The sequence below is a fragment of the Eutrigla gurnardus genome, assembly GCF_963514095.1.
Source record: "Eutrigla gurnardus genome assembly, chromosome: 20".
NCBI classification, from domain to species: Eukaryota; Metazoa; Chordata; class Actinopteri; order Perciformes; family Triglidae; genus Eutrigla; species Eutrigla gurnardus.
In genome coordinates this window covers 22877793-22905177 of record NC_139931.1, presented here as the reverse complement: position 1 = coordinate 22905177, position 27385 = coordinate 22877793, and the positions used below count along the sequence as shown (strand labels likewise).

Here is a 27385-nt window from a genome sequence, read left to right as displayed (position 1 = left end):
CACTGGTTTTCTTGTGAGCCTCACAGCACAGACAATTACATGCAATTATTTATGGTTTTAAATGACAGCAAAGTATTGTATAAGCTCTTTAAAAAAACATCTTACCTTTCGGTTTGTTTGTCCCCTGTTTCCATGTGGTTTCAGAAAACAAGTCACCAGTGCTTTGGACTGTAGGGGTCTGGGTCCCAGCTGCTGGGCTGGTATCAGTGGCAACATGTTGGGAGAAGGAAGCAATCCTTTGTAAGATTGAGTCAACACTGTCTCTGGCATCACCTGGGCCATCCCGAGCACCCGGATTGGCTCTGGAGTTGGAGGGGCTTGAAGGAACAAGCAGCCTGGGGACCTCCTGGACAACTTGGGGCCCTGAGAGAACCTCCAACTGGGAGCTCTGGTCTGCAGAAAGCAAGCAACTCATCTCTGGGACAGGGATGGACCCCTGCAAAGGAGTTACTTGATGAGGGAAGGAAGGCAGGAAGGGATGGTGGAGAGAGAGTGGTGGGGTGTCAGAAGAACTATCCAGGCTGCTAAGAGAGGCTGAAGGGCTGTCTGGGGTTGAGGCTGGACCAACTCCTGTGCTACTTGGTGGAGGCCTGGGAGGATTGGGGCTCTTGGATCCTCCATGAGCCTTGGTGGGAGATGTAGGTGATATGCTGCTTACCAAGCTGTCCAGATCCAAGGGGAACTTGTTGAGGCGTGAACTCTCTTTGGCCTTGGGCTGGGTAGCCTTTAGGACCTGGGGCCCCTGCTGCTGGTAGTGGTTTTGGGGGCCAGAGTAGCCCTCCACACCAAAAGAACTGGGATTTTGAGGATGACCATTCCAGTTGGCATTGGCACACCTCAACCCTGGCGACATCCTGCCTCCACCTCCACCTCTTGGGATACTCACCATTCCTCCTCCCCCATCTTGAATCCGGAGGTCCAGACTCGGCATGGAGCCATGGTTCACCCCCCGAGGCTCTGGAACACCCAGCATCACCCCTGACCCCTGGTCCATCTCGGAGTGGAAAACACTGCCATGGGAGGAAAACTTCTTCAGGTTGGGAATGCTTCCCTCTCTGTGCTGTTGTGGGAGCTGGGTCTGGGTTGGGTGGTACTCTCCTTGTGGTGGAGGACTGAGATACGAGCACAGCTTGGTACTTCCAGAGTACTCCAGGCTGGATGTGGAACTGTGAAGGCTGTCGCTGTCACTGCCGGGCCCATACAACATGGAGTAGCCATTGGGGTTCAACCTGCTCTGGAAGGATGCAGCTCTGGTCACGGAGGAGCCGTTGTTGTGGATGGCTGTCTTGCTCATGGTTCCTCGGTTGAAGGACAGACTGCTGACCACACCACGGGACTTGAGGACCGGGCTCGGACTGAGGCTGATGCGGGGGTGGTGGGCTGTGGAGACCAGGCTGTTGTTGTTGTTGTTGTAGGCTAATGAAGGGGACTGGCTGATTCCTCCCCGCCCCTCCACAGCTTTGTTGTGGTGGAGGAAGAAATGGGAGGATGAGGGAGAAACAGGAGTGGAGTTGGGTGAAGTTGAGGAGAAGGATGGGATGTCATCTACATCTTCAATGTCAAAGGATCTCTTCAGCGCTGTAGGTGGCAAAAAAAGGCATATGAGTTGTTGTTAACATGTCTCAGTTCTAAGGAATATCTAACCAGCATGTCTTGGTGTGCCTAAACACAGACTCACACTGTCCACCTGTTGAAATAGAAGAGCGTTTGTTCAGTATATTCCTAACAGACATTTGACATTGAATGTTCCCAGAGGAAGCATTTTAGGCCCTTTTCTCATTTCCTTAAGACACACTGCCTCTGAGCAACAAAATCACTAGTCACAACAATGTCACATATCACTGTTATGCCAACGACATACAACTATGTCGGTTTCACCAGACAACGACAGTCCTTTGAATGTGCTGTTTAACTTACATTAACATTTAGATGAGTTATCTTTTTTTTTTTTTAAATAAATGAGAAGAAAACAGGCGGACAATGCAGTCAGTGTTTGCTTCCAGTCCAAGCAAATTCAAATTATAATTGGAGCTATTTTAGACTCTGACATTCATTGTATGAGACATTTTAACAAAGTTACAAAAACATATTTGTATTTTATCTGAGGAGCATTGTTCAAATTCAACCATTTTTAACTCAGAACGATGCTGAACTGCTGATACACTTTTTTTACAAGCCGCTTAGATTATTGCAACTCTCTTTACTGAACTTGAAAAAAATTTAAGAAAATTGCAGTCCGGACCTTCTTCATAAATGATCCCAGTTTGTCTGTGTGGTTGTGTCTAAAATGATAATTATTGATGGTGCAGATGGGGAAGAGGGCGGGAGGGAGAGGGTGGGAGGTGGCAGGTGGCAGGAGAAATTGTTAAAATGTAGTTACGACAAAGTAATTTCATTGTATGTATATGCTGTATTGTTTTCGTAATAAAAAAATCAATGACAAAAAAAGAAAGAAAATTGCAGTTCATTGAGTTGTGGACCGCAACTGGATGTTTGACAGCCCTGATCTACAGTAAAACGTGTCTCTGCTCAGGAGATCATATTTAATCTCTCTTTATTTTGGTTTCTGGGTCTCCAAAGATCTTAGCCACTTGTCTTTGTATATAAATAGTTTGCACACACACACACACACACACACACACACACACACACACACAGACACACACACAGTGGCGCCGCCAGGATTCAATTTCAATGTACGCACAGAAACGGCAAATACAACAACAAATAGAAAAACACTTTTTTAAGACAAAATCTATTGTTTTCAGTATCAGTGAAATCAGTAGCGTATATCATGGTGATAGGCCCCGGTGCAAATTTTTTTTTTGTGCCCTCCATCCCCGCCCTTAACACAAGCGCACGCTTGTGAGCACTCCACGCACGCACACACGCTTGGACACACATGCACGGTATGATAACTCTCCCGGCCCGGGGAGAGAAACATGCATCGGCTCGCCCCACAGTGCTCAGCAGCAGAGAGGTGACGAGACTAGAGCCGAGCTGTATTGTGTAGTGGAGAGGGGCCAACACACGCTATGCGCAATTGCGCACACATGCGCGATCGTCCTCTCAAATGCGGCTGCGTCTCTCCAGGTCACTGTGTGAGAGAAAGAAAAGCTCTGACTTGCTTGAGCAGACGTTGTTTTGTGTCACCCGCTGATTTGCATAATTTAAATATCTAGCCCGCTGATTTTTTTTTTTTTCACCTTCAAAAAAAGTATGCACAGTGCGTACAGGATTCCGGCTGGCAATGCCACTGCACACACACAGACAGCAATTCCTGCAAGCTGCAAACAAAAGGTGGATTGACGCCGGAGTCGGGGCATCCAGTTACAGAAACCCACGATGCAACATGTCATACCATGAGGAGAGTGTGTGAGCGGCTCATAGGAGGATTGCTGTATGATTATGGTCGGCAAATGGAAACCCACAGCTGCTTCCTGGAATACTTTGGATATTTGTGCCTCTTTGTTCCCAGTTTACACTATTTATTTATTCACAATTAAGGGCTGCAAAATGACTGTAATTTAAGAATATTTTGAGAGCACAACTATTTGGTTCTCTATCTGACGGATCAAAATAATTGCACTTCACTACAAAAGGACCAGTTTACAAGCTGGTTGATTGTCTGCCCTAGGTGTCAACCTCAGAAAGGTTGGTGACACCGACAGTAGAAAAGGCCACTATAAGCCTAGAAACCTACAATATAAGCTACACTATAAACCTAGGGCCCACTCATTCAGAAAATATGAATCAATAAAATACTATGATATACCGAAAAACCTCAAGGATCAAAAATACAGTGATACACATTTTTGGTCTTTCCATTCAGGACTTACCACACTAACCTGATTGTGTGTTAACCAAACAGCTGATGTGTGAAAACACCCTACAGGTCCTAATACACACACCGGGCAGGTCAACATGTTCTAGTGGTTTTTACACCTGCATAAAAGGACAAATATTCTCACCAATGTCACACTTGGCCCATGCAGCCAATCAAATGGAGGTGGGCTTAACTACTTACTTCCTGTTAGGATGCCAGGAACAGGAATCCTGTTACTCTAACTACAGAAAAGGGCTGCAAATATTTTGCAATAAACGTCCCAACTGCACATAGTGATTTGATATTTACTCAGCACGGAGGTGTTTCCACATCAACAGCACGTGAACAAATGTTGCATTCAAGTGCACCTCTAAAGCTCCGACAGAGCCAATTCAGAGAGAAATACAAAAATGGAAACATGAAATTTTAAAACCGAAAATACTTCAATTCACAAGTGCGTATTGAACCGTGCATGGTGTACCGTTGAGAACCGTTGCATCCCTACTCTATCTATCTATCTATCTATCTATCTATCTATCTATATATCTATATATATATCTATATATATATATTATATATTAGGGCTGTCAATCGATTAAACATTTAAATCAGATTAATCACAAGGTAGCTGTGAATTAATCACAATTAATCACTATTCATAAATATGATAAATTCCCATTTGCTCTGTTTATTGTTGTGGGAATGGAAAGATAAATGACAGAAGGTGCATATGCATCAGAATGTGAAGCCTCTATAGAGTTGCACTGATAGCACTTTTTTTTTTCAGACTGAGTACAAATATTTAAATGTCAATACAGTGTTGGGGTTGTAGCAGGAGCAGATTTGGTTATCAACAGTTAACTATCAATATCAATATGATTATCGGTATTAATAATTATATTTAATATAATATCATGATATAATCATGAATAAACGGGGCACCACCCTGGGATCAGGGAAAAGATAACCTAAAACTGTATTCAGTCTCAATATAAAGGTTTTATACTCACATGCCAATCATCGTGATCATTGGCATGGAAGCATAAAAACAATCTAACAATTAAGAAGGGCGTGAAATTCAAGCACTAGCCTTCACAACCTGCTGTTATCCAGTGACATATACACAACAAGCACAAGAGACCGCTAGTTATAATATAATAAGATTTATTAAAATCAGTAATAATGATCACAATCAATAACACTGCAATTAACAAAGCCTTATTACCTAACTACCTAACACACAAAGCTAAGCTAAACAAAGGGAGAGACACACGTGGAGTGTGTGTGTGTGCGTATGTGTGTGCGTGCGTGCGTGTGCATGTGTGTGCGTGCGTGCGTGTCGAGAGAGAGCGAGAGGGAGAGATGGCTATGTGCGGCCACCAGATGGAGCTATTCCTCGCAGCGTTCAGGGGCGGAGCCACTGGCGTCCGATAAGGTAGCGAGAGAGAGAGAGAGAGAGAGAGAGGTGGAGCTATTCCTCGCAGCGTTCAGGGGCGGAGCCACTGACGTCAGATGGCGTAGCGAGAGAGGGAGAGAGAGGGGGAGAGATGGCCGAGTGCAGCCACAGGATGTAGCTATGTCCCTAGCGTCCGCCGGGAACAGCTGGCTTAGGACACGTGTGTGCTGCGTGTAGGTGTGTGTTAGCGGGACACAAACAAAGAGAGAGAGAATGCGCGAGCGATATTCTGAGGCTCAGAAGGCGTGCCGCTATCACACGGGCGCGCGTGAATGAACTGGCGTTTATTCCGCGAGACCGGTCTTTTAACTGATAGTAGAGGCTTCCTGAGCTCGCGAATATGGCGGAGGTTAGTCGAAAACACTGTTACAGAAATCAACCCAGCTGCGTGGGTACACGATCAGCATTCGAATACAGCAGCACATGAACAAACGGATTCCGCGATCAGAACTTAAAACACATTAACAAGAATTACAAGCATGTCCTACACTATCGAATCTCTGCTTCTGCCCAGACAAATAGCCTCTTACTTTTGTCGATGTGAGATGCGTCGATGTGAGGGTTTCGTCCCGTGCGGTGATGGCGTTCCTTGACGCCAGCAACGGACGGTAGTTCGTGGGCGCTCGTTCAGCGCCGGATCCAATTGGTTGAAGAAAACCGCTAGTTATTCTTCCTTCTGCAGGGAATGAGGAACAATCGCGGGGCTCGGCGATTTAGTCAGCTGATTTCAGACAAAGACGGGTCGAGTTATCCGTTCTGCTGGCAGCTGGGACGAAGAAAGTTTTTCTTCTTACCGCGGGGAACGGGAGAGTCGCGCTGTCGCGGTGGTCTCCTCGGGATCCAAAATGATAAACAAAAGAAAAATAAAACGAGTAGAGAAAAAGAGGGGTAAAACAGTCTGTTGCTCGTCCAGCGAGTTTGGGGGAAAGACTGCGGCCTAGGACAAAGGAAAACAGACGTAATGTTCACCTCCTGGTGTAACGCGAGTTACGATGGAGAGAGGAAGTTCTTCTGGTGGCGCCGGGATTTATAGCTCACGGCTGGTCCGAGGGACCCCCTGGAGTCCCCTGCAGTTGTCAGCCAATAGGGCACCAGTTGTGTGACGTCACATCTCGCGACCAGGTGCGAGGTGACACTAAAATGGTGGTTGTAGTTTTTATTTCCTTTGTTCCTTTGTCCTGGCCGCATTGTGTAGGCTTTGTAGGCCGCATTGTGTAGTCCTAACGGTTAGGTCCCAACAAGTAGAGTACTGCTACTTAATACCATTACAGTTCTAATAATAACTTTTTTCAAGTTTGTGTTTTCTTGATACAAACAGTAGAGTTTGCAGTAGAGATATTAATACTTAACTGTTTAATCTGCTGTCAGTTACACAGTTAAAATAAATATGAAAGCTAAAAAAGCTCAGAGACTCAGAGGAGCAGCTTGTCACTGAAAGGAGAATAGTGCTGGTCCACCTTAAAGATCAGCCCAGCTTCAAAGATCAACCCACCGTTAATGTGACTGAGCCAGTTTTTAGGGCCCGAGCGCCACCTGATGGTACCTGGAAATATCATGTTTTTACACTTTTACCGCTCCTCTGAAGAGAAAGATCACCTTTAGCTTTGACGTACCCACATGAAACTTTGTAGGTACGTAGATCATGTAGAGATGTACAAAAAAGCCTCTTGGACCCATGCTCTATAATGTACAGGAAGTCAGCCATTTTTAATTTAATGTGAAATTTTAACCGATTTTTCGCCGTTTGTATGCAGTATTTTAACAAACTCCTCCTAGACCGTTGATCTGATTCCTACCAAACTTTGTGAGACTGTTTTAGAAGCCGCAATAATTAAAAATCATCAAAAGGTCTTACATAAGTCAAAGGGCGTGGCCAGGACGGCGCCACGAGTGCGGACGAATGTCATGCTTCACAAAACTCTAAACTGTTATAACTTCAGTGTCCATTGTCTGATCTGGTTCAAACTTCTCAAGTTTGATAAGAGTCCCACCCTGAACATATCTGCACTGCAATATTGACCTGAGGTCAGAGCGCCACCTGATGGTACCTGGAAATATCATGTTTTTACACTTTTACTGCTCCTTATAAGAGATTGAACACCTTTAACTTTGACGTACATGCATGAAACTTTGTAGGTACATAGAACATGTAGAGATGTACAAAAAACCCCGGGACCCATGCCCGAAAAATGTACAGGAAGTCAGCTATTTTGCATTTTATGTCAAATTTAACCGAATTCTTCGCCTTTTTCATGCAGTGTATTCCAACGACCTGCTCCTACAGCATTGATCCGATCCCTACCAAACTTTGCGAGCCTGTTCTAGTGTCCTCGACGATGAAAAATCATCAAAAGGTCTTACATAGGTCAAATGGCGTGGCCAGGAGAGTGCCACGAACACAGACGAATTTCATGCTTTGCCACAATACTCTAAACTGTTATAACTTCAGTGTCCATTGTCTGAACTGGTTCAAACTTCTCAAGTTTGATAAGAGTCCCACCCTGAGCGTATCTGCACTGCAATATTGACTCACAATCAGAGCGCCACCTAATGGCAACATGAAATGTGACTGATTTTATGCCATTTTCTGAGTAACAGCCCGCCCTTTAGGTTGGGCGTACGTGCATGACATTTTTTTTGCTAAATAGACTATGTGGAGATGTACAAAAATCCTCTTGGACCCACTGCCTAAAGTCAACATGAAGTGGGCAAAAACAATGTTTTAAACCCACTGCGTAACTCACTCATTCCTCTCACTCACTAATCCGTACAGAGCGGACAGACACACAAGCACCAACCACTAGGGGGAGGCAGAGGTCTATCAGTGAGACATGGAGAAGGTTGTCAGCTCTGTGACTGGAAACAGACGGGGAATGGAAGGAGCTTCTGTCTCTGTTTAATGCAGTTCCAGTCTGCTTTCCACCAGATCAACCGTCAGAAATCTTTCCACACCTGCTAATGACTTTATACATTGTCTAATCTGTTCCAAACTTTACATTCACCTCAGACAGCTGTCAGTTGAACCTTCGCCATAAACATCATCACTATTATAACTATTATATACCAGTCCCAGTGTCATTGAACTTTGCACCCCAGTTGAGCACGACGACTTCAGTTGTCTGATACAATGATCGACACGACGATTCAGGCAAGAGACGATTCAGGCAAGGGACGACCGGCAACGTGGCGGTGGCCGGGGACGACCCGCCCCGTGGCGGTGGCCAGGGACTACAGGCGCCAGCCGTGGCGGTGGCCGGGGACGACCCGCAGCGTGGCGGTGGCCAGGCCAGGCGGTCCGACATGTCAGGCGGTCGTAGCACTAACCGAGTTACGTGCCATGCGAGGGCCTGTTATCACTGCTCGCAGTTTTATTAGGGCCCGAGCGTCGACAACGTCTATTGAAACTGAACAGATTTTTTTTTCTTATTATTCTTTTTCTTATTTCGCAAGTTCGACGGCCTTTTTGGGGGCCCTATCATAATAATTAGGCGAAAAAAATTGGCGTGCGGGTGGGGACTGGTTAAAAATTTGATATTTTAAAGGTTTCATAGTTGGCCACAAAAAAGCGGCTCTCTAGCGCCACCTAACGCCTTTAGGTCACGCCCCTCCCAGCGTAACTCCAATTGACACAAAATTTGGTACACATGTGCAGGAAAGTGTGCTCTACAAAAAAGCCTCTTGGAGTACCAAAGTCCGCCAACTGAAATGTTCCGCCATTTTGAATTTTGTGAAAAACACTTTTGCTAATTTCTCCTAAACCGTAGATCCGATTCTCACCAAATTTGCTGTGCCTCATCATTAGACTAGAGATGGTCCGATCAGGTTTTTTGGGACCGATACTGATCACCGATCACCTAAAGCCTCACCGATCCGATTACCGATCAGAACCGATCGATCACGTGGAACGATATTATTAATATTTATATTATTTTACTCTTTTTCCCCATTAATTCATCCACTCATGCAAAGGCCTATAGTCTTTCATTTATGTTAACCTTGTAATTATTTATTTATACTACTAGATTACCTTTATTTATTGCATAACAGTAACTTCAATATTCCTTCATAGCAGCAGTGGCACTGTGGAAAACAATATGCCAAAATGGGCAGCCTCTAGAGAGCAGTCAAGAAGAGCTGAAGGTTGAAAGTTCAATCATTTATTTATTGATATTAGCCATTTAAACAGCTATTTACATAGCGGCCTGGGACAATGTACCGGGGGTCGAGTTTAGCGACTAGTCTCTGAAATCCGAAACCTTCCACCGCGCTGAAAGGCTGGTCGTCCAGGCAGATGAATTCCATCACTGTTCTAGTGATTCCCATGGCCTTTTCATTGAGAGGGTTGAAGGGCTGCGTGCTCTCCAATGTCTTTTGCAGCAGTGCCCGTGGGGTCGGCGTTGTCTTTTTCTTTTCACTTGTCAGTTGCAGGAAATCGTTATGTTCTTTGCCGTGAAATGACTTCAAGTGCCGAATTAAATTTGTAGTATTAAAACTACTGGCTTTATTTCCCCCACGAGGCACTAAACGGTTGCATGCGTTACAGCTAGCGTGTGTAATATCTGTCTCACATATTTCCAAAAACTGCCATATAGCTGACATGTTAGCAGTGCATGCAGGCAGTGTGACCGCAACACAACACTTCTTCTTTGTTTTGAAGCAGCAGCGGTTTGGCGCACTACCGCCCCCTTTGGATCCGGAATGTAACAAACACAATATATAATATATATAATGCGATCGGATCGGTGATTTTAACCTTTTATCGGATTTCCGATCGATCGTTTTTTTACCATATCGGCCCGATCCGATCAGTTACCGATCGATCAGCACCATCTCTCCATTAGACCAAGCTCGGCAAGTGCTATGAAAAGCGCCGTTGCGTTCAGAAGTTATTAGCCAATGAACATCAGAGGGGTGGGGCTCTAGAAATCAATACACATAACACCACAATATTTAACCCAATCATCACTTTCAGGATATGTTGACATATCTTCCTGGAACATATCCTGAAAGTTTTATAAAAATGTACCACTCGGGGGCGCTACAGTAAATCAGCCATTTTGGGCCATTTTTTCAATTGTTGGGTTTGTATTTTAACGAACTCCTCCTACACCGTTGATCTGATTCATGCCAAACTCGCTGAGACTGTTCTAGAGGCCTCAACGATGCAAAATCATCGAAAGGTCTTACATAAGTCCTACGGGAGCCCAATTACGGCGCCCTGAACATGGACGAATTTCATGCTTCGCCACAATACTCTAAACTGTTATAACTTCAATGTACATTGTCCGATCATGTTCAAACTTCTCACATTTGATGAGAGTCCCACCCTGAACACGTCTGCACTGCAATATTGACTCACAATCAGAGCGCCACCTAGTGGCGACATAAAATGTCATGTTTTCACACCCGTATAAGGTCCCAGTGTCGTGGAACTTTGCACCCCAGTCGAGCAGGACAACTTCAATCGTCTGATACGGTGAACGACGCAACGATCCAGGCAAGGGATGACCGGCTGCGTGGCAATGGCCAGGGACGACGCGCGCCGTGGCGGTGGCCGGGGACGACAGGCGGCAGCCGTGGCGGTGGCCGGGGACGACCTGCGCCGTGGCGGTGGCCAGGCCAGGCGGTCCGACACGTCAGGCGGTCGTAGCACTAACCGAGTTACGTGCCATGCGAGGGCCCGTTCATCAGTGCTCGTTCTTTTTATTATTTCGCAAGTTCAACGGCCTTTTTGGGGGCCTTATCTAAATGCCGTGAAAAAAATCAGTGTGCAGATGGGGACTGGCGAAAAATTTGCGATTTTAAAGGTTTCATAGTTGGCCACAAAAAAGTGGCTCTCTAGCGCCACCTAACGTGTTTTAGGCCGGCCCCCGCACACCGTAACTGCTAATTGCTGTGTATCATCATTAGACCAAGCTGATCAAGTGCTATCAAGGGCATTGTAAAACATCGTTGCGTTCAGAAGTTATTAGCCAATGAACATCAGAGGGGCGGGGCTTTAGAAATCAATACACATAACTCCTCAATATTTAACCCAATCATCATGAAACTTGCAGGATATGTTGACATATGTCCCTGGAACATATCCTGAAGGTTTTATTAAAATTGACCACTCGGGGGCGCTACAGTAAATCAGCCATTTTGGGGCATTTTAGCCAATTGTAGACCTTACACCGTTGATCCCATCGAGCATGACAACTTAAATTCTCTGATACGGTGATCAACGTGACGATTCAGGCAAGGGACGACCGGCTGCATGGCAATGGCCGGGGACGGCGCGCGGCGTGGCGGTGGCCGGGGACGACCCGCGGCGTGGCGGTGGCCGGGGACGACAGGCGCCGTGGCGGTGGCCGGGGACGACAGGCGCCAGCCGTGGTGGTGGCTGGGGACGACCCGCGCCGTGGCAGTGGCCGGGGACGACCGGGGACGACTGGCAACGTGGCGGTGGCCGGGGACGACCCGCCCCGTGGCGGTGGCCAGGCCAGGCGGTCCGACACGTCAGGCGGTCGTAGCACTAACCGAGTTACGTGCCATGCGAGGGCCCGTTATCACTGCTCGTTTATTTATTTTTTTTTTAAACATTATCCTTGAGCCAGTTGCTGATGTCAGTGCTAACTGCTACATTCACAGCTGTAACGAGGTCTGACTCTCTGTTGCTAATGTCAGGCTAACTGCTACGTTCACAGCTGTAATGGGTCTGACTCTCTCTGTTGCTAATGTCAGGCTAACTGCTACAATCACAGCTGTAATGGGTCTGACTCTCTCTGTTGTTAATGTCAGGCTAACTGCTACATTCACAGCTGTAACGGGTCTGACTCTCTCTGTTGCTAATGTTGGGGCTTACTGCTACATTCACAGCTGTAACGGGGTCTGACGCTCTCTGTTGCTAATGTCAGGCTAATTGCTACATTCACAGCTGTAAACGGGTCTGACTCTCTCTGTTGCTAATGTTGGGGCTAACTGCTACATTCACAGATGTAACGGTGTCTGACTCTCTCTGTTGCTAATGTCAGGCTAACTGCTACATTCACAGCTGTAATGGGTCTGACTCTCTCTGTTGCTAATGTCAGGCTAACTGCTACATTCACAGCTGCAATGCGTCACAGCTGCTCTCTGTAAGTGCGCTGGAGCTGCTGACTTCATACTAACCATCGCGCTCTCTCTCTCTTAGTGCATTAACTCAAAGAAATTAACCGACATGCGTTAACACGCACATTTTGACAGCCCTAATACATATACATACATATATGTGTGCATGTTGTTTGATCCGGAGATGGATACCGGATCAAACAACCAGTTCTTAAAACTACAAGTGACCAGACTGCCCGCCTTGCGACACCGACTCGGACGGAGTCGGGTGAGACTTACAGTGCGAGGGGAGACGGGTTTTGTGGGCACAGCAACTTTAAGAACAAAACAACGATCGACAGTTCCGCCTGATTACTTTTTCCCACCAACATTCACCTAAGAAGAGACTGGGGTCAGAGCCAATCAGAGACAAAGGCACGCCCCTTCTCGGCCTCTGATTGGCTCAGACCGTGGCGATTCTTCTTCTCTGTATGCTGTGGGGAATGAAACATTACGCTACACACATAAACAGACCAACGAGATGTTAGGAGCACCGGTGCGACCAAGGAAAATATTTAGTCACACTTCACAGATTTTTAGTGGTACTGGAGCCCTGAGGTGCAGGTAAATAATCCGTCTCCTCTGATCACAGAAGCACAAACAGCTCGGTAATCCTCCGTTGTTAATGTCGTCTTGTTTGACTGCAAATGTAATACTTAAGTAAATGTAATAGGATATTTTATACGGCAACGCTGGAGTTAAGTACTCTTAAGATTTTCCGCTTTCAAAAGTTTCCATTTGCAGTCCTGTGTGAATGAAGACCGGGACGTAAAAATACTTATCAGTATTATGTTGAAAAGATTGTCGTGTAGACAGGCCCTTATTTCAGCTCACAGCCTCTGAAGGCTCCAGGCAGACTGGGGAGGGTATGTGTGTGTGTGTGTGTGTGTGTTGGGGGTGGGTTGGTGGACTCTGCTGGGTTCGCTGAGGCTACAAGTGTGAACCTGCCCTCCATACAAAAGATAAGGAGTCCCGGTATCAGGTAATTACTGGCACCCTGTCAAACAGTGGGGAAATAATTATGGTGGCAGCAGAGTGCTCTGTCTCCGCTCTGGGCTACCTGTGTGTGTGTGTGTGTGTGTGTGTGTGTGTGTGTGTGTGTGTGTGCAGACCCAATCCCCCCATTTTATGCAACACCAACTCCATCTGATAAAGAGAGATGCTCTCACATTCACAAACACAGCGTGTTGAAGCTTCGTATCTAGTAGTGTGTCGTTGAGATGTGTGAGGCTGCTTTCATGGACGCTGCAGATCAGTGTGTGTGTGTGCGTGTGTGCGTGTGATATATAAACATCTACTCTACTAAACGTATGTATTTGTGTATATAAACATGAATAAACAACTTGTAATGTTAGTTGTTGAGCTATTTAACTTGCTCTTGTGTAGTTTGTTTTGTTTGATACCAATAACCTAAATCACAAAGGGGGTTGAATATTTTCGGGTGCAACTGTAGATACACACACACACACACACACACACACACACACACACACACACACACACACACACATGATTTATTTTGTATTTATTTTTATTTTTCATCATCGTAGTTTGACGAGGCAATTAAGGGCAATGACAACTGTTTAATTTGGCTTTAGCTTTTTAGCTAGCTTACTAATGTGGCAAACATCTCTCAAAGCAACCTTCACACTGGTAAAGTTAACTTTACCATAACTTGCAAGCTGCTAAAAATCAGGCATTGACAAGTGAGATCAACAACACCAGTTATCAATGAACAATTTATAATCAATCAGTACTGGTAATGGTAATCATGGCATGTACATTTTTGTCAATAATTATTTCTATTACTAGAAAATGCGCTCAGTAGATGCAGACCTAGGCCAAGGAGGTGTATTGAGTCATGACGCTGTTTATTAAGTGATATCTGGTTGCAAATATAAAGTTAACTATCAAAGAAATCACATAAACTCAAGTATAGGGGACATCAGATTACTGCATACCATGTAAAAGCTTTAATAACACCATGAAAAAAACAGTACATTACGTTCATGTTTGTAAATAATTTGTTTTGTTTTTTATTAATAAAAATATATGTGACATCGGTATGTCACAGTACATGTTGGCTTTCATGGTTCCCTCAGTGAACTGTAACTACCCGGTCTCAGCAGCACTCATGCAGCCTCAGACCATGACACTCCCACCACCATGCTTGACTGTAGGCAAGACACACATGTCTTTGTACTCCTCACCTGGTTGCCGCCAAACACGCTCGACACCATCAGAACCAAATAAGTTTAGTAAACCATGTCCTTAGTCTGCTTGTCTTCAGCAAGCTGTCTGTGGGCTTTCTTGTGCATCATCTTTAGAAGAGGCTTCCTTCTGAGATGAAAGCCAAGCAGACCTGTTAAACCGCTGTATGGTCTTGACCACCGTGCTGCAGCTCAGTTTCAGGGTGTTGGCAATCTTCTTATAGCCTCGCCCATCTTTATGTAGAGCAACAATTTTTTTTCAGATCCTCAGAGAGTTCTTTGACGTGGAGTGCCATGTTGAACACATGAAAGTGCGATCGCAATAACACTAAATTTAACACACCTGCTCCCCATTCACACCTGAGACCTTGAAACACAAACGAGTCACATGAAACCGGGGAGGGAAAATGGCTAATTTGGCCCAATTTGGACATTTTCACTTCGGGGTGTACTCACTTTTGTTGCCAGCGGTTTCAACATTAATGTATGTGTGTATATATATATATATATATGTGTGTGTGTGTGTGTGTGTGTGTGTGTGTGTATGTGTGTGTGTGTGTAATTGCCTAGCAAGTAGCAGCAATACCTGTATTGAATTTTTTTTTAATTAATGTTACATATCTGTGAATGCAATGATACAGATATATCTGTGACAGGCTAAAAATTGGTCAACCAATAAAACATTCATGTTAGGGGTGAGTGATATGGCAAAAGTCTGCAGTCACATTCTTTCCAAGAGGAAACCAAAGTTCCCGAGCCTCCATCCTCATGAACAAGTGCATCCTCACCTCATTAGACGAGATGTCTAACACTGGAGCTAAACTACAGCACGTCCTGTGGGAATCCTTCAAGTTGGTGATATGATCTCCAGTCCAGTCAAGTTGGTGATATGATCTCAGTCCAGTTTAAACTGTCTCCTTCCAGCTTGGTCCATTAGCTACTGAAGTTGTTGCATTACATAACTACTACTAAGATATTGACTCATAGTGGATGACCATCCAAATATCTATCCATCCATTATCAATCACCACTTATCCTGTTCAGGAACGTGGGGAGCCTGAAGGTGAAGCAGTCTATCACAGGGCTGACATGTAGAGACAGACAGGTAACCAGTCTATCACAGGGCCAACATGTAGAGACAGACAGGTCAGTGGTCTATCACAGGGCTGACATGTCGAGAAAGACAGGTAACCAGTCTATCACAGGGCTGACATGTAGAGACAGACAGGTCACCAGTCTATCACAGGGCTGACATGTAGAGACAGACAGGTAACCAGTCTATCACAGGGCTGACATGTAGAGACAGACAGGTCACCAGTCTATCACAGGGCTGACATGTAGAGACACACAGGTCCCCATCCTGCATCTCTTTGGACTGTGACTGAGAGGAAACCGGAGAACATGACATAACTTTGGACGGCTGTGGCTCAGAGAGAGAGCGGCTCATCCTCCGATCGGAAGATCGGCGGCTCGAATCGCGGCTCCTCCAGTCTGCATACCAAAGTGTCCTTGATACTGAATCCCAGAAAGCTGTGGCATCGGCGTGTGGATGTGTAAAAGATACTGAATGTAGTATAAAGGGCATTGAATAGCCAGTAGGTAGAAACTGTAGAACAGCGCTAGAAAGGTATGCTGGTCCATTTACTATTTACACAGGACGGGATTTGAACCTGTGGGGCGACAGCAATTCCAAAAGATCCAGATGAGTCTGGTCTTGTCTGTGTCCCACCCCCAAGCTTCTATTCACATTCCACAGGCAGGCAGACAGACAGGACAGCAGAGTTCAGTCAAGTCATGCTGCCGCCACAACACTGAGCTGTCTCTTTCTCTCAGACACACACTCAAACCACTTCCCCAACTGGGAAACAAGCAGCAATGGTGGAACCGTGAAAAACAGTGTCTGAGGACTCATAAACACACACACAGCGGGAGAGATGTCAGCTATTTGTCCCAGAAGCACCTGTTGCCTGAAAAATATGAAACAGAAACTGGAGTCTATTAAAGGGACAGTGCATCCAAAGATGAACTAATCGTCTGTGCTTCATAGCTGTAAAAATGATCCCAACAACCCAGAGTGTTATCCAGTCATCCCACCTCCACACATGCTGTCAGTGGGAATGGCATATAACTATGGCATACTATGGCATTTTGTCAGCTACAAATTAAATTTGGAATAAACTCAATGAGTTTGAAAAATTATCAAATTATTTGGAGTGGACATCACGTTTACATCGATGCAGTTGTGGTGGCAGAAAAACAGCAGGAACAGGATGAAACAGAAGACATCTTTGGAAATGAACGTGTGTTTTTCTGCTGGTGCACCTAAATGAAAACGTTGAGCACTGGTGCCTCCAATGTGGACCCTCGCCTCGAAGGAATGGAATGACCGAGTCATTGATGTCTGCTGCCATCATTTTATGGAAGGTGATGCCTGACACCGTGAAGGATGGAGGAGCGGTTCCTACGGTGGAGGAACCTGATCTATCTACGGTGGAGAAACCTGATCCATCTACAGTGGAGGAACCTGATCCATCTACGGTGTAGGAAACTGATCTATTTACGGTGGTGGAACCTGATCTATCTTCATTGATCTATGGTGTAGGAACCTGATCTATTCACAATGCAGGAACCTGATCTATCTACGGTGGAGGAACCTGATCCTTCTATGGTGGCTACCTGAGAGGCATTAAGGCTCACTGGGTGAAGACAATAGGGTTGGGCCGATTTCTGGTTTCCCCGGTCCAGTTTGGTGTACGGGTCTAAACTGGTTTGATTTATGCAAACTTTGAACCAGCATTCGTCCTTATGACACGTTCTGGAAAATGAAAAACCTCAGCGACCTGTGCCGACGGCGTCAAGGCACTAAATCCAACGTGTCTTTCAATAGTAATAAGCAGCAATAATGATGAGTGATTAAAATAATATTTTGATTGTTTATAAACGCATCGGCGAGTGTTGGCCGATGCACAAAGTGAGTGAACCGAGGCCATGACAGAGATCACATTTCAGTCGAAGTGGGAGGGGGGAGATGCCACGCCATACCTTGTTTGTTTACTTCAACGTTTTGAAGACGTGTTACTATTTTATTATTTTATTTTATATTTGTTACAGAACCAAAACATTTCATCCACATGAGTAAAAGCGTGTTTTCACAAGAGATTTGAAGAATTCAAATAACATTTTTCAGATTCTCTCTACACCTTGCTGTTGGGAAGAATCGTCCCATTGACACGTGAAGCTGAAGCTTTTCTTCCTGTCTTCACATGAAACATCTGTGTGTCCCGTTAGTTCGGATTGTTACGTGAATTTGAAGAAGCAATGATGGAGACTCCAGAGGGCTCAAAAAATTACCACGAACTTATGATGTTATGTATTCCCATCATGCTGCTCTGAGCAAATACCAGCACGAAGCTAATGGCTAACAGCTAGCGGCTAACGAAAACGGATGTTCAAATGATGTGCATTATGGGTTATTTAATACGAGTAACTATGGTGGATGGCAAAGAAAAAGGAGAACGTTGGACTGTTTGCAGTGGAAAGTTGAAATGATATTTATCATATCAAAGTTAGTCTGGGGCTTCGTTGTCGATTAAGGAATCAAATATGACAATCAGCAGTTGAGACTGAAACATCACGAGTGCATCGCATAAGTAATTCATCTTGTCTTCATGCAGAAAACTGTGTGTATGTGTGTGCTCCACTGCATTAATGTAGGCTGGAATGTAGACAACAAGCTGTGTGAGTTTGTGTGTGCGTGTATGTATGTGTGTGTGTTTGTGTGTGTGGTCACTGGGTCATGGGACCCCCTCTGATCTTTGCAGGGGCCATGCCCTGCTGGAGAGCAGTACCAGGATGTGACAGGGCTGGGAGGGGCTCCTCATGGCCCCCCTGACCTCCTCTAATCTCACATGTCACCCAAAGGCCCAACGGCCTCCAGTCCAGCTTCTGTGTTTTTCCCCGCCACCAGAGAAGACTCCCAAACTGTCCAGACTAGAAAGATTGAACCTTGACAAAAATGACTTTATTCAGCAAGTCTATGGTGACATGCACGCTCCGATTCCTCTATTATTCCAAATATGACAATATTCATATTTGATATCATGCAAGCATCATATTCTGCTTGGATATTCGGAGTTGGGGCTGATTCTGAATAGAGCATTTTCACATGAAGCCATGTGTGACATGCTGGTATTATTCTGGGTGGTAGGGTTGGGCCAATTTCCGGGTTTACCGGTCCAGTTTGTTGTACAGGGCTAAACCGGTTTGATTTATGCGGGCATTTGTCGCTGATGTTTTGGAAAATTAAAAACATCAGCGACCTGTGCTGACGGCGTCACAGCACTAAATCCAACGTGTCTTTCATTAGTTATAAGCACCATTAATGATTATGATTAACATAATATGTGTTTATTTATAAATGGATCGGTGAGTGTCCAAGTCGCCTGATGCACCACCGGAGCATTTAACAAGCTGAGAACGTATGCACAGCAACTTTGCGTGCTGTTGAAGAGTCATGTAAATATGCAAGACGAGCAAAAGTTCACATTTCACAGTTGTTTTTAAGAGAAGCCAATCAGAATTCCGACGCTACAAAGGTATTTATGACTCTCCTTTCAGTGATTAAGGTGCAATCTTCTGTGGAAAAAACAAATGAATCACTCGGGAGTGGGAAAGGTTGGTATAAATAATATAAAATGTTTAAACTGGCCCAAGCCTACTGGGTGGTGCTGGGTCCTGATCCTGTTCTAGTCCTGTTCGATGTGGAACATGTCCTGAGAACTGCTGTTGTCATATGAAACCAGAAATAAAATGTAATGGAATATTCAGGTTTCAGGGCTCCAGACTAACTTTTTGCATTGGTTGCACTGGTGCGCCTAACTTTTTTTTGTAGGTGCACCAGCACAAAATTTAGGTGCACCCACATTTTTATCGCTCGCCTTTTACATAATGACACCCCCTTATGGCCTAGGTTAACTGCAGCACCATCAGCACCCAGAGGAACCGTTTTCTCCAGCCAATCTGCACACTGATGCCCAAGCGCAGTAAATGCTTGCTTTGTGGCAGCATACATTCCTCAAGAATAAAAAGATCATACAGGTCACTAGTCTATAGATTGCAAATGGAAAACTGTTTATGTGATCTTAGCCTAGCCTAATTATATTTTTACTTAGGCTATTCATTTTTAATAATAATATTAGGAATAGGCTACTATACAATTTCCTATTCATGATCTCTCATGCTGTAATGTGGGCCTTCAAACACTGTGCGTGTCCATGCTCCACCTCAACATGTCCAATAAACATGTTGACCGGCCTCCCTTTCCGCAAAATGCAGCAGTAGACAATAACGCACTCCTTCGTAGAGACGTCTGTGTCGCCGTCAATCATGAATGCATGTAGTATGCTTTTTGGACATATTGCGCTTTTTCAATGTCTCGATGCGAAATGTTGTTGACTCCTCCACAAATGCACTATTACCGGCCAAATGCTGACCGCACTCCCGACAATAAATGCAGTGCATTGAGTCCCTTTCTTCATCGTACATCAGCCAGGGAAATTGCTTCAACCAGTCCTGTCTGAAGGCATATTTTTGGGCGTTTTAATTCGTCTCGGGGCGAGGCTTTCTGACTCTCTTCACTTTCAAAGAAAATCGAAGCGCTCAGCGTCGAAACGCTCAGAGTACCTGCTCTGCTCGCTCGCATTTTCGAACTGACACAATTTACAGCAGTGAAAAGGACCACAGCCAATCAGAGGCAAGGACCCGCCCGAGCTCTGTCTCTTATTGGTTTAGACCACGATACCGTCAGGAGAACATAAAGAGATGCTGCGCTTATGATTTTTTTTTTTCACCCGAGCAGCGTTAGGTGCACCAGTGCGACCTACAATTTTTTTCAGTCGCACTCATAAAAATTTTGGTCGCATATGCGACCAAAATGGTCGCACTCTGGAGCCCTGGGTTTTTTACGGTGTGTTCAGTCTTGTGTTACTCTCGCAACTTCGACCGTGACTTCATGCATGTTTACACGTCACTTTCGCCCTAGAGAGGAGGTGGGGCTTAACACCAGAGAGAAGGCGGGGCATCCCTCCCCGTAGACCCCAACCAGTTTTCCTCCATTAAGGCCCCCACACACCGCCCAGACGTCTAACTGCCTTATCCGACCACTCTCCGCCCACTCTGTTGCCTCTCGTCTGACCCGTTCGGCAGAAAAGTTGCGTTGTACACACCGCTTCGACATGCTTCCAACAACACAGCAGCGTGTACGTTCTGCGCTTGCGCGAGATGCAATAAGCCTCCTTAACAGCGGGTGGCGCTAGTCTCGTGCCAGTACTCCAAAACAGGAAAACAGGAAATGACGGAACGGAGTGCAGATAAAAACAATGCACACACAGTCTTGGTTCAGTATTCGTTCGACTCGAGAAGACCTTTGTGGACTAAATACTTGGCATTTCTGGAAAGATGACTCTGGCTAGGGTGACACTCGCGTTGTGTGCTCTCGGGCTCATTATTTTACGAAGACGTCGTCTCAGTAGGGAACGAGTAATACGGAGAAACCATCGTCACTTCCGCCCCGCCCACACACCGCCATTGGATACTCTGATTCTCTAGCACACCGCCAATCAGAGTATCCAATGGCCCAGACGTCCAACAGCCCACCTCCTCAGACTTCGTATGCTCAGTCTGATCAGACAACGTCCGCGCGGCTCCGAAAGCTTCTGACGCAGCTGTACACACCAAACATATGTGTTCCCGACCTCGTCCGAGCCTCTCCAAACGCTTCAGACGTCCAACGGTTGGGCCGGTGTGTTCCTGCCTTTAAAGGGATAGTTCAGAATTTTGGAGATAAGACCTATTTTCCAAGTGAGCCGGTGTGTTTGAGACATCTGGAGACTTTTTCAAGAGATTTCATTCAGTTCTTCTAGTTGCCGAGTTCGCTTATGCTATGGCTAGCGCAAGTCAATCGTTATTAGCTAGCAGTGCACCCGAGGCAAATCCATTGTAACGGCAGACTATCGATGTACATATGTGTTGATAGAATGTTTGAAATAAAACCAACCTTACATTTTTAAGGATTTATGTCTCAGCAGCAGCAGCAGCGTGTCATACTTCCTAGTAGGCTATGGCAGCGGCGGAGTGATATCACCTAGCACTTATAAGTTACCGGTTCTATAATAGTTTGTTTACCTGCTGTCATTGCTACATACGCAGAGTAGCCTGCAGTGCTAGTTTCTTCAATCTCACAGAAATGGCCACTTTTGGAGAATATACTGAAAACTTTTGAAGACTGATGAGGAGTTTTTTTCCACCCAAACCCAACCGTACCTGTACGAGCCTGAATATACAGAGGAAGAATTGCGCGAGAGGGATGCTCAAAGGGCAGAACGTGAACGAGCGTCTGTGGAGACCGAGATAGCCCCCGCTGGAGCTGAGAACCGGGACCGAACAAACGGAGACTGGTGGTGCCAGGAGGGAATCCCCCGCAACGTGTCCGAGGGTTTACAGATCTACGGACGGAGCAGAGGTCCGGGTTCACGGTGCGTAATTGTGGGTTCGCGTGGCCGTGGGCTGTCCAGCGTTTGCGTGAGGTCAAAGCGCTTTTCACCCAGGTCTGAGGGCATGAGTCCCGACAATTCGTCCCGGTTCGATTGCCTATTTACGAGCAGTATTTCGGGCGGCGCGTCTTAGAGTTTTGAGTCCGACGGAGCAAAGTAAAGTTCCGCTGCTGCTGAGAAACTAGTTCCTCAAAAAATGGATGATTCATGTGATGCAAGGTTAGTTTTCTTTCAAATATTATTCTATCAACACAGATATGTACATCGACAGTCTAGTGTTTTAATTGATTTGCCTCGGGTGCACTGTGGAGTGGGCAAGACTGTTTTTAGTGCCATGCTAGCTAAGAACGATTGACTTGCGCTAGCCATAGCATAAGCGAACTCGGCAACTAGAAGAACTGAATTAAATTTCTTGAAAACGTCTCCAGACGTCTCGAACACACCGGCTCACTTGGAAAATAGGTATTATGTCCAAAATTCCAAACTATCCCTTTAAGGCTGAAATCAATAAATGTTGAAGTCCCAGATAAACCAGGGCTGTCATTCATCAACAGTACGTCCATTTCTGTGCGTACGATCTTTCCTACACAAAGTGAGGAATATCAACTTGCACATAGAAATGTGTGTCAACATAAGCACAGCTCTGGCCATGCTTACACACAGCATCTAGTGGTAGAATAGGGACAGCAGACGGTCCCCGACGACACCTAAAGTGACAGCAGATGGTACCTAACAACGCCTATAGTGACAGCAGACAGTCCCAGCAACACCTATACACACGGTAACATGGTTAATGCATGAAAAGTCAGCTTATCCAAATCAAATCAATGGTGTTTTGCAACAAAAAAACTACCTTTTCTTTTACTTGGGTGGTTGTTAATAAAACCTGGGTGGCCCGCCCAAGTAAAGCCTACAACACTGTATGTTTTACAAAATTATAGTTACATGACTAATCTTTGTGCAAATCCTAATCCTTTGTACTACTTTTATTTCTTTTTCATTTTAAATTGAACATTTTTATGAAGTTTGAAGTTTCAAATTGCCAAGAGTTGTGCAGTTGAACCTACTGTGGCGCAAAGGGCCACAGTAGGTTCAAAGGCCAAAGGCTACACTAATTTGTTAAGCGGCTCAGATCAACACCTGTCCAAACAGAAGAATGTGGACAAAAAGTAAGAATGTAAGGAGAGGGGCAGCTTTTGTTCAAGTGTCCCTGCAGGGTCCGAGGACTTGAGGAAGGGCAGCGTCTGTTGATCGGGAAATTCTCACCCTCCTTCACGGTAGTTTTTGATCTTTTTTTATCAATTTTATCAGTATTTACCTCTAGAAAATCAGAATCACTGACAGCATACTGGTATGGTAATATCCAAATATATAAATCATGACAGAGAATTCTGCGTCTGGGCGGCCAGACAACAGAAACCCCAGCATTAGGATTGGATGTTTGGACCAATATATAGTATGATTGTGATTGGCTGAGAACACCACAGTTTTGGGGGAGATTTTTGTAATTCAGGGCTGCACAGTGGTGAAGTGGGTAGCGCTGTCGCCTCACAGCGAGAGGGTCCCGGGTTCAATTCCCGGGTTGGGTTCAGTTTCCTTCTGTGTGGAGTTTGCATGTTCTCCACCGTGTAAGCATGGGTTCTCTCCGGCTTCCTCCCACAGTCCAAAGACATGCAGGATGGGGATAGGTTCATTGATGACTCTAAATTACCCGTAGGTGTGAATGTCAGCATGAATGGTTGTCTGTCTCTAAATGTTGGCACTGCGATGGGCTGGCGACCTGTCCAGGATGTACCCTGCCTTCGCCCATTGTCAGCTGGAATCGGCTCCAGCCCCCCCCCCCCGTGACCCAGGATAAAGCGGTAGACGATGGATGGGTTTTTGTCATTTAATTTAATTGTGTGCCCCACAACAAGCGCAAAATGGCTGAGAGACAACTCAAGCTAACATAGTAACTAAGACGCATTGTTTAATTCTGTCTTAGAGTTTGAAGTGTGTTATAATCTGCATGGATAAACGGTGGTGACAGTCATGGCTAGAGGCAAGGTGTTTTTCAGTCTTTGGCCCAACACCTGGACTTAAGGATAAACTGACTAGCTTTTGGTGTAAAAAGCTCAAGGAAGGTCACTGTGACCTCACATCTATCCCATTCTCACACAATCCACACTCTTTGCATTACCGTATTTACTGCTGTTGTTAATACATATTTAAACAGACAGTGTTTCTCTTGCAAAGTTTTTATTTTATTTACAAAAGAGATTTACATACAACCTTCTCAGGGCTAAATATTTTAAACTGACCTGTAGTGTTATACATGTAGTCTTGATTTGGGTGTACAGAGATCAGAAATTTAAAAGGGTTGTATATAGTTCAAATTTCGAGTACATTTCCAGAAACTTTCCAGAAATGTTACATGGCGGAAAAATGTATGGGAAGTTGGATGTATTTCCAACTTTGAAAATTCCCAGAATTTTGCAACCCCACTGGCTAGTAATTTTGGAAAACCTCTCGCCACAGTGAGCAAAAAAAGTTCATGTCAACTCTGCTTATGATGAATTATCCTTTCATACACGCATTATGCATTTCTCCCTAGAATCTTCTATTTTTCCAAACACTTTCAAAACCTAACTTGGATAATAATTACCAATCAATCAGAAATATCTATCATTCCTGAGAAAGGTTTTAGAGAGGAATGTGTTTAAAGTATTAAGAAAGCATCTTTCTCACAATGATATTCTTATCATTTTTCAATCTGGCTTCAGAGCAAACAATAGTACAGCATTTATCAAAGTTTTAAATGATCTCAGGTTAAACTAGATCTGTCCTCATTCTCCTTGACCTTCGTGCTGCCTTCAACACTATTGATCACAAGGCAGTGGCCAAGGAACTCTGCTGCTGTTCTAAATCCACATGCTGCCACTGGGATCCTGAATCCATGAAGCATGGTCAAATGTAAATGGTTATGCTGATGACACACAGCTGTATCCTTACAATCTACCTGACTGTAAGTCAGCCATCAATAAGTGGATGGACTTCCTGCAGCTAAATGAAGATAAGACAGCTCAGTTTCATGTCAGGTCATGAAAGTGTCACTAAACGCCATCTATTGGTTTCATGTTGAAGGGCACAAATTGTCCTTTTCTCATGTCGCTTTGAACAATAAAATGCCAACAGAAAGATTAATGGATCCTTTTCCACAGTGGGCACACTAATTTAACACATCCACATGACTATGCAATGTTATGGCTGGTGAAATTGTTTATAATTCATGTTAGGTGGACTTTCAACCACAATACCAAGGTTCGAGACCTTGTGTCCCAAAGTGAACCTGACTGTCATTTGCCAAAACCTAAGTGTAAGCATGACAAATTAAGTGGTTTGCTTGCCCAAATCAAACATGGTGCAGGCACAAACAATACTTTCAATTGAAATACTTTAGCTTTAAAGTCATGGTGAGCAAATCAGTAATTTGGCTATTTCACCAAATGCCACGAGACTGTGTGGACCGAGACCCTCCTAGTTGCCACACAAAGTAAGAGTGGTCCTTTTAAAGCCTGTTTAAGTTATTTGACCAAAACTGCCTTTTATGTTTTGTGCAATATAGCGAAGTTGAGACGTCTTCTGAGCGACCAGGATGCAGAAAAGCGTGTTCATGGCATAAACTGTATAGAAAAAGTGGACATAGTGATCATGACGTCACCCATTTGTTTGTAGACAGCTTTGAAGCCTCAAGTTCAGAAGTGACCATATTTGGACTGTGGAAGAGCGATGGGTGGATCTGATGAACACAAGCAACAGAGCGGCCCCATGAGCAGCACCCTTACTGGATCTGGATCCACCTGGATTCTGGTATGAAGCTGCAAAGTCAGCTTCATAATTCAAGGTCAACTTTACAGTTAAGCGTTTACGGTAAGTCATCTTAGTAACTAACTAGCATTGGTAGCGACCTGTCAATCAGCAGGTGGCCCCCGCCCTCTAAAGCATCCCCTGCTAACTGGTCTGTTGGAGTCTAAATGGACCATAATGTACTAAATGAACATCATGCTGGATTGAAGAAGACTTGAAACTAGAGATTGAAACCATGGTATGCTTCACCCCCCCCCCCAATAATATGTAGGTGAACCTATTAGACACTCTCTCTCTCTCTCTCTCTCTCTCTCTCTCACACACACACTCACACACACACACACACACGCACACACACACACACACACACACACACACACACACACACGCACACACACACACACACACACACAGCTCAAGGCTTTGCTTCCACTCTGTTATTAGTGCTGCTCTCTTACCTGGGCAGGTAAACCAAACACAAGGGGACTGAAACCAGATCTAGCTCCACAAACATGTCTACCCAAAACCTGATTCTAGACAAGCTACTGATAACGGATCAATGTGTCATTCATGGATTGGTCAAGAACATAATGAGAATAGTGGAACCTGAGACCAAGAGTTAAAATGAGTAAAAAGCTCCGGATTGGAGTTACGTTCTGGTTCTGGTCTTAAGTTCTGGTTCTGGTCTGCGTTGCAAACAGCAAAGGAGCGTAGCGGGATCTGTCTGCGGGTAAAGTACGCGCTTCCTGCTGTGTTCACTGTGATTGTGAGACAGCTTCGAGCTGCAGCCCCGCGCTCTCTTTTATTATGCCACTAAAGTCATTTAATGTTCAGCAGACATACCTTCAAAGTCGGATAAAATCCCTTCCAGGTGGTCGTTCACGGACAGTTCCGACATCCTGGCTAAGAGCAGGACCCTGCGAGGCGACGTGAAGACGACGGACGAGAAAAGGAGCTGAAGTAGTGGCTGGTTTTGAGCACAACTGCCGTGTCTCTCGGTCTCCGGTCTCTGGTTGTGTCTCGCAGTCCGAGGCGACGGCAGCAGACCCCTCCCCGCCCCGTTGGGCTGCAGTCTGGACGCGGGGGGGGGGGGGGGGGGGGGGCGCAGTGGCTGGGCGGGGCCGCATGCAACACCTGGAAAGTATCCAGTCAGGCACAGGTCTCTGTTGGTAGTGGCCGACTGCGTTCTACAAGATCTATATGGCTCACACTGTAAAAGATCAAAACTGAAAACTTCACACACAAAATGCTCAGCCTGACCATTTGCAAGATGACTCTTTGTCATCAAATCTCTTACCTGTTCACAAAATGGAACTCTTGTTTTCATTTGTTACACAGCCATATTTTCAAATGACACAAACATACCATT

The 27385-nt window shown here is 45.2% G+C and overlaps 1 protein-coding gene across 1 annotated transcript in view; it reads right to left on the bottom strand.

Moving 5' to 3' along the window:
- Positions 1–27022, bottom strand: part of LOC311030460 (uncharacterized protein) — a 110883-nt gene extending 83861 nt beyond the window's left edge. The window contains exons 1-2 of the mRNA XM_084036216.1: positions 26860–27022; positions 106–1578 (exon numbers count right to left, since the gene is read on the bottom strand). Coding sequence (XP_083892342.1) covers positions 106–1578; positions 26860–26914 — 1528 coding nt within the window. The 5' untranslated portion in view covers positions 26915–27022. The remainder of the gene's footprint in view (positions 1–105; positions 1579–26859) is intronic.
- Positions 27023–27385: the final 363 nt, after the last annotated feature.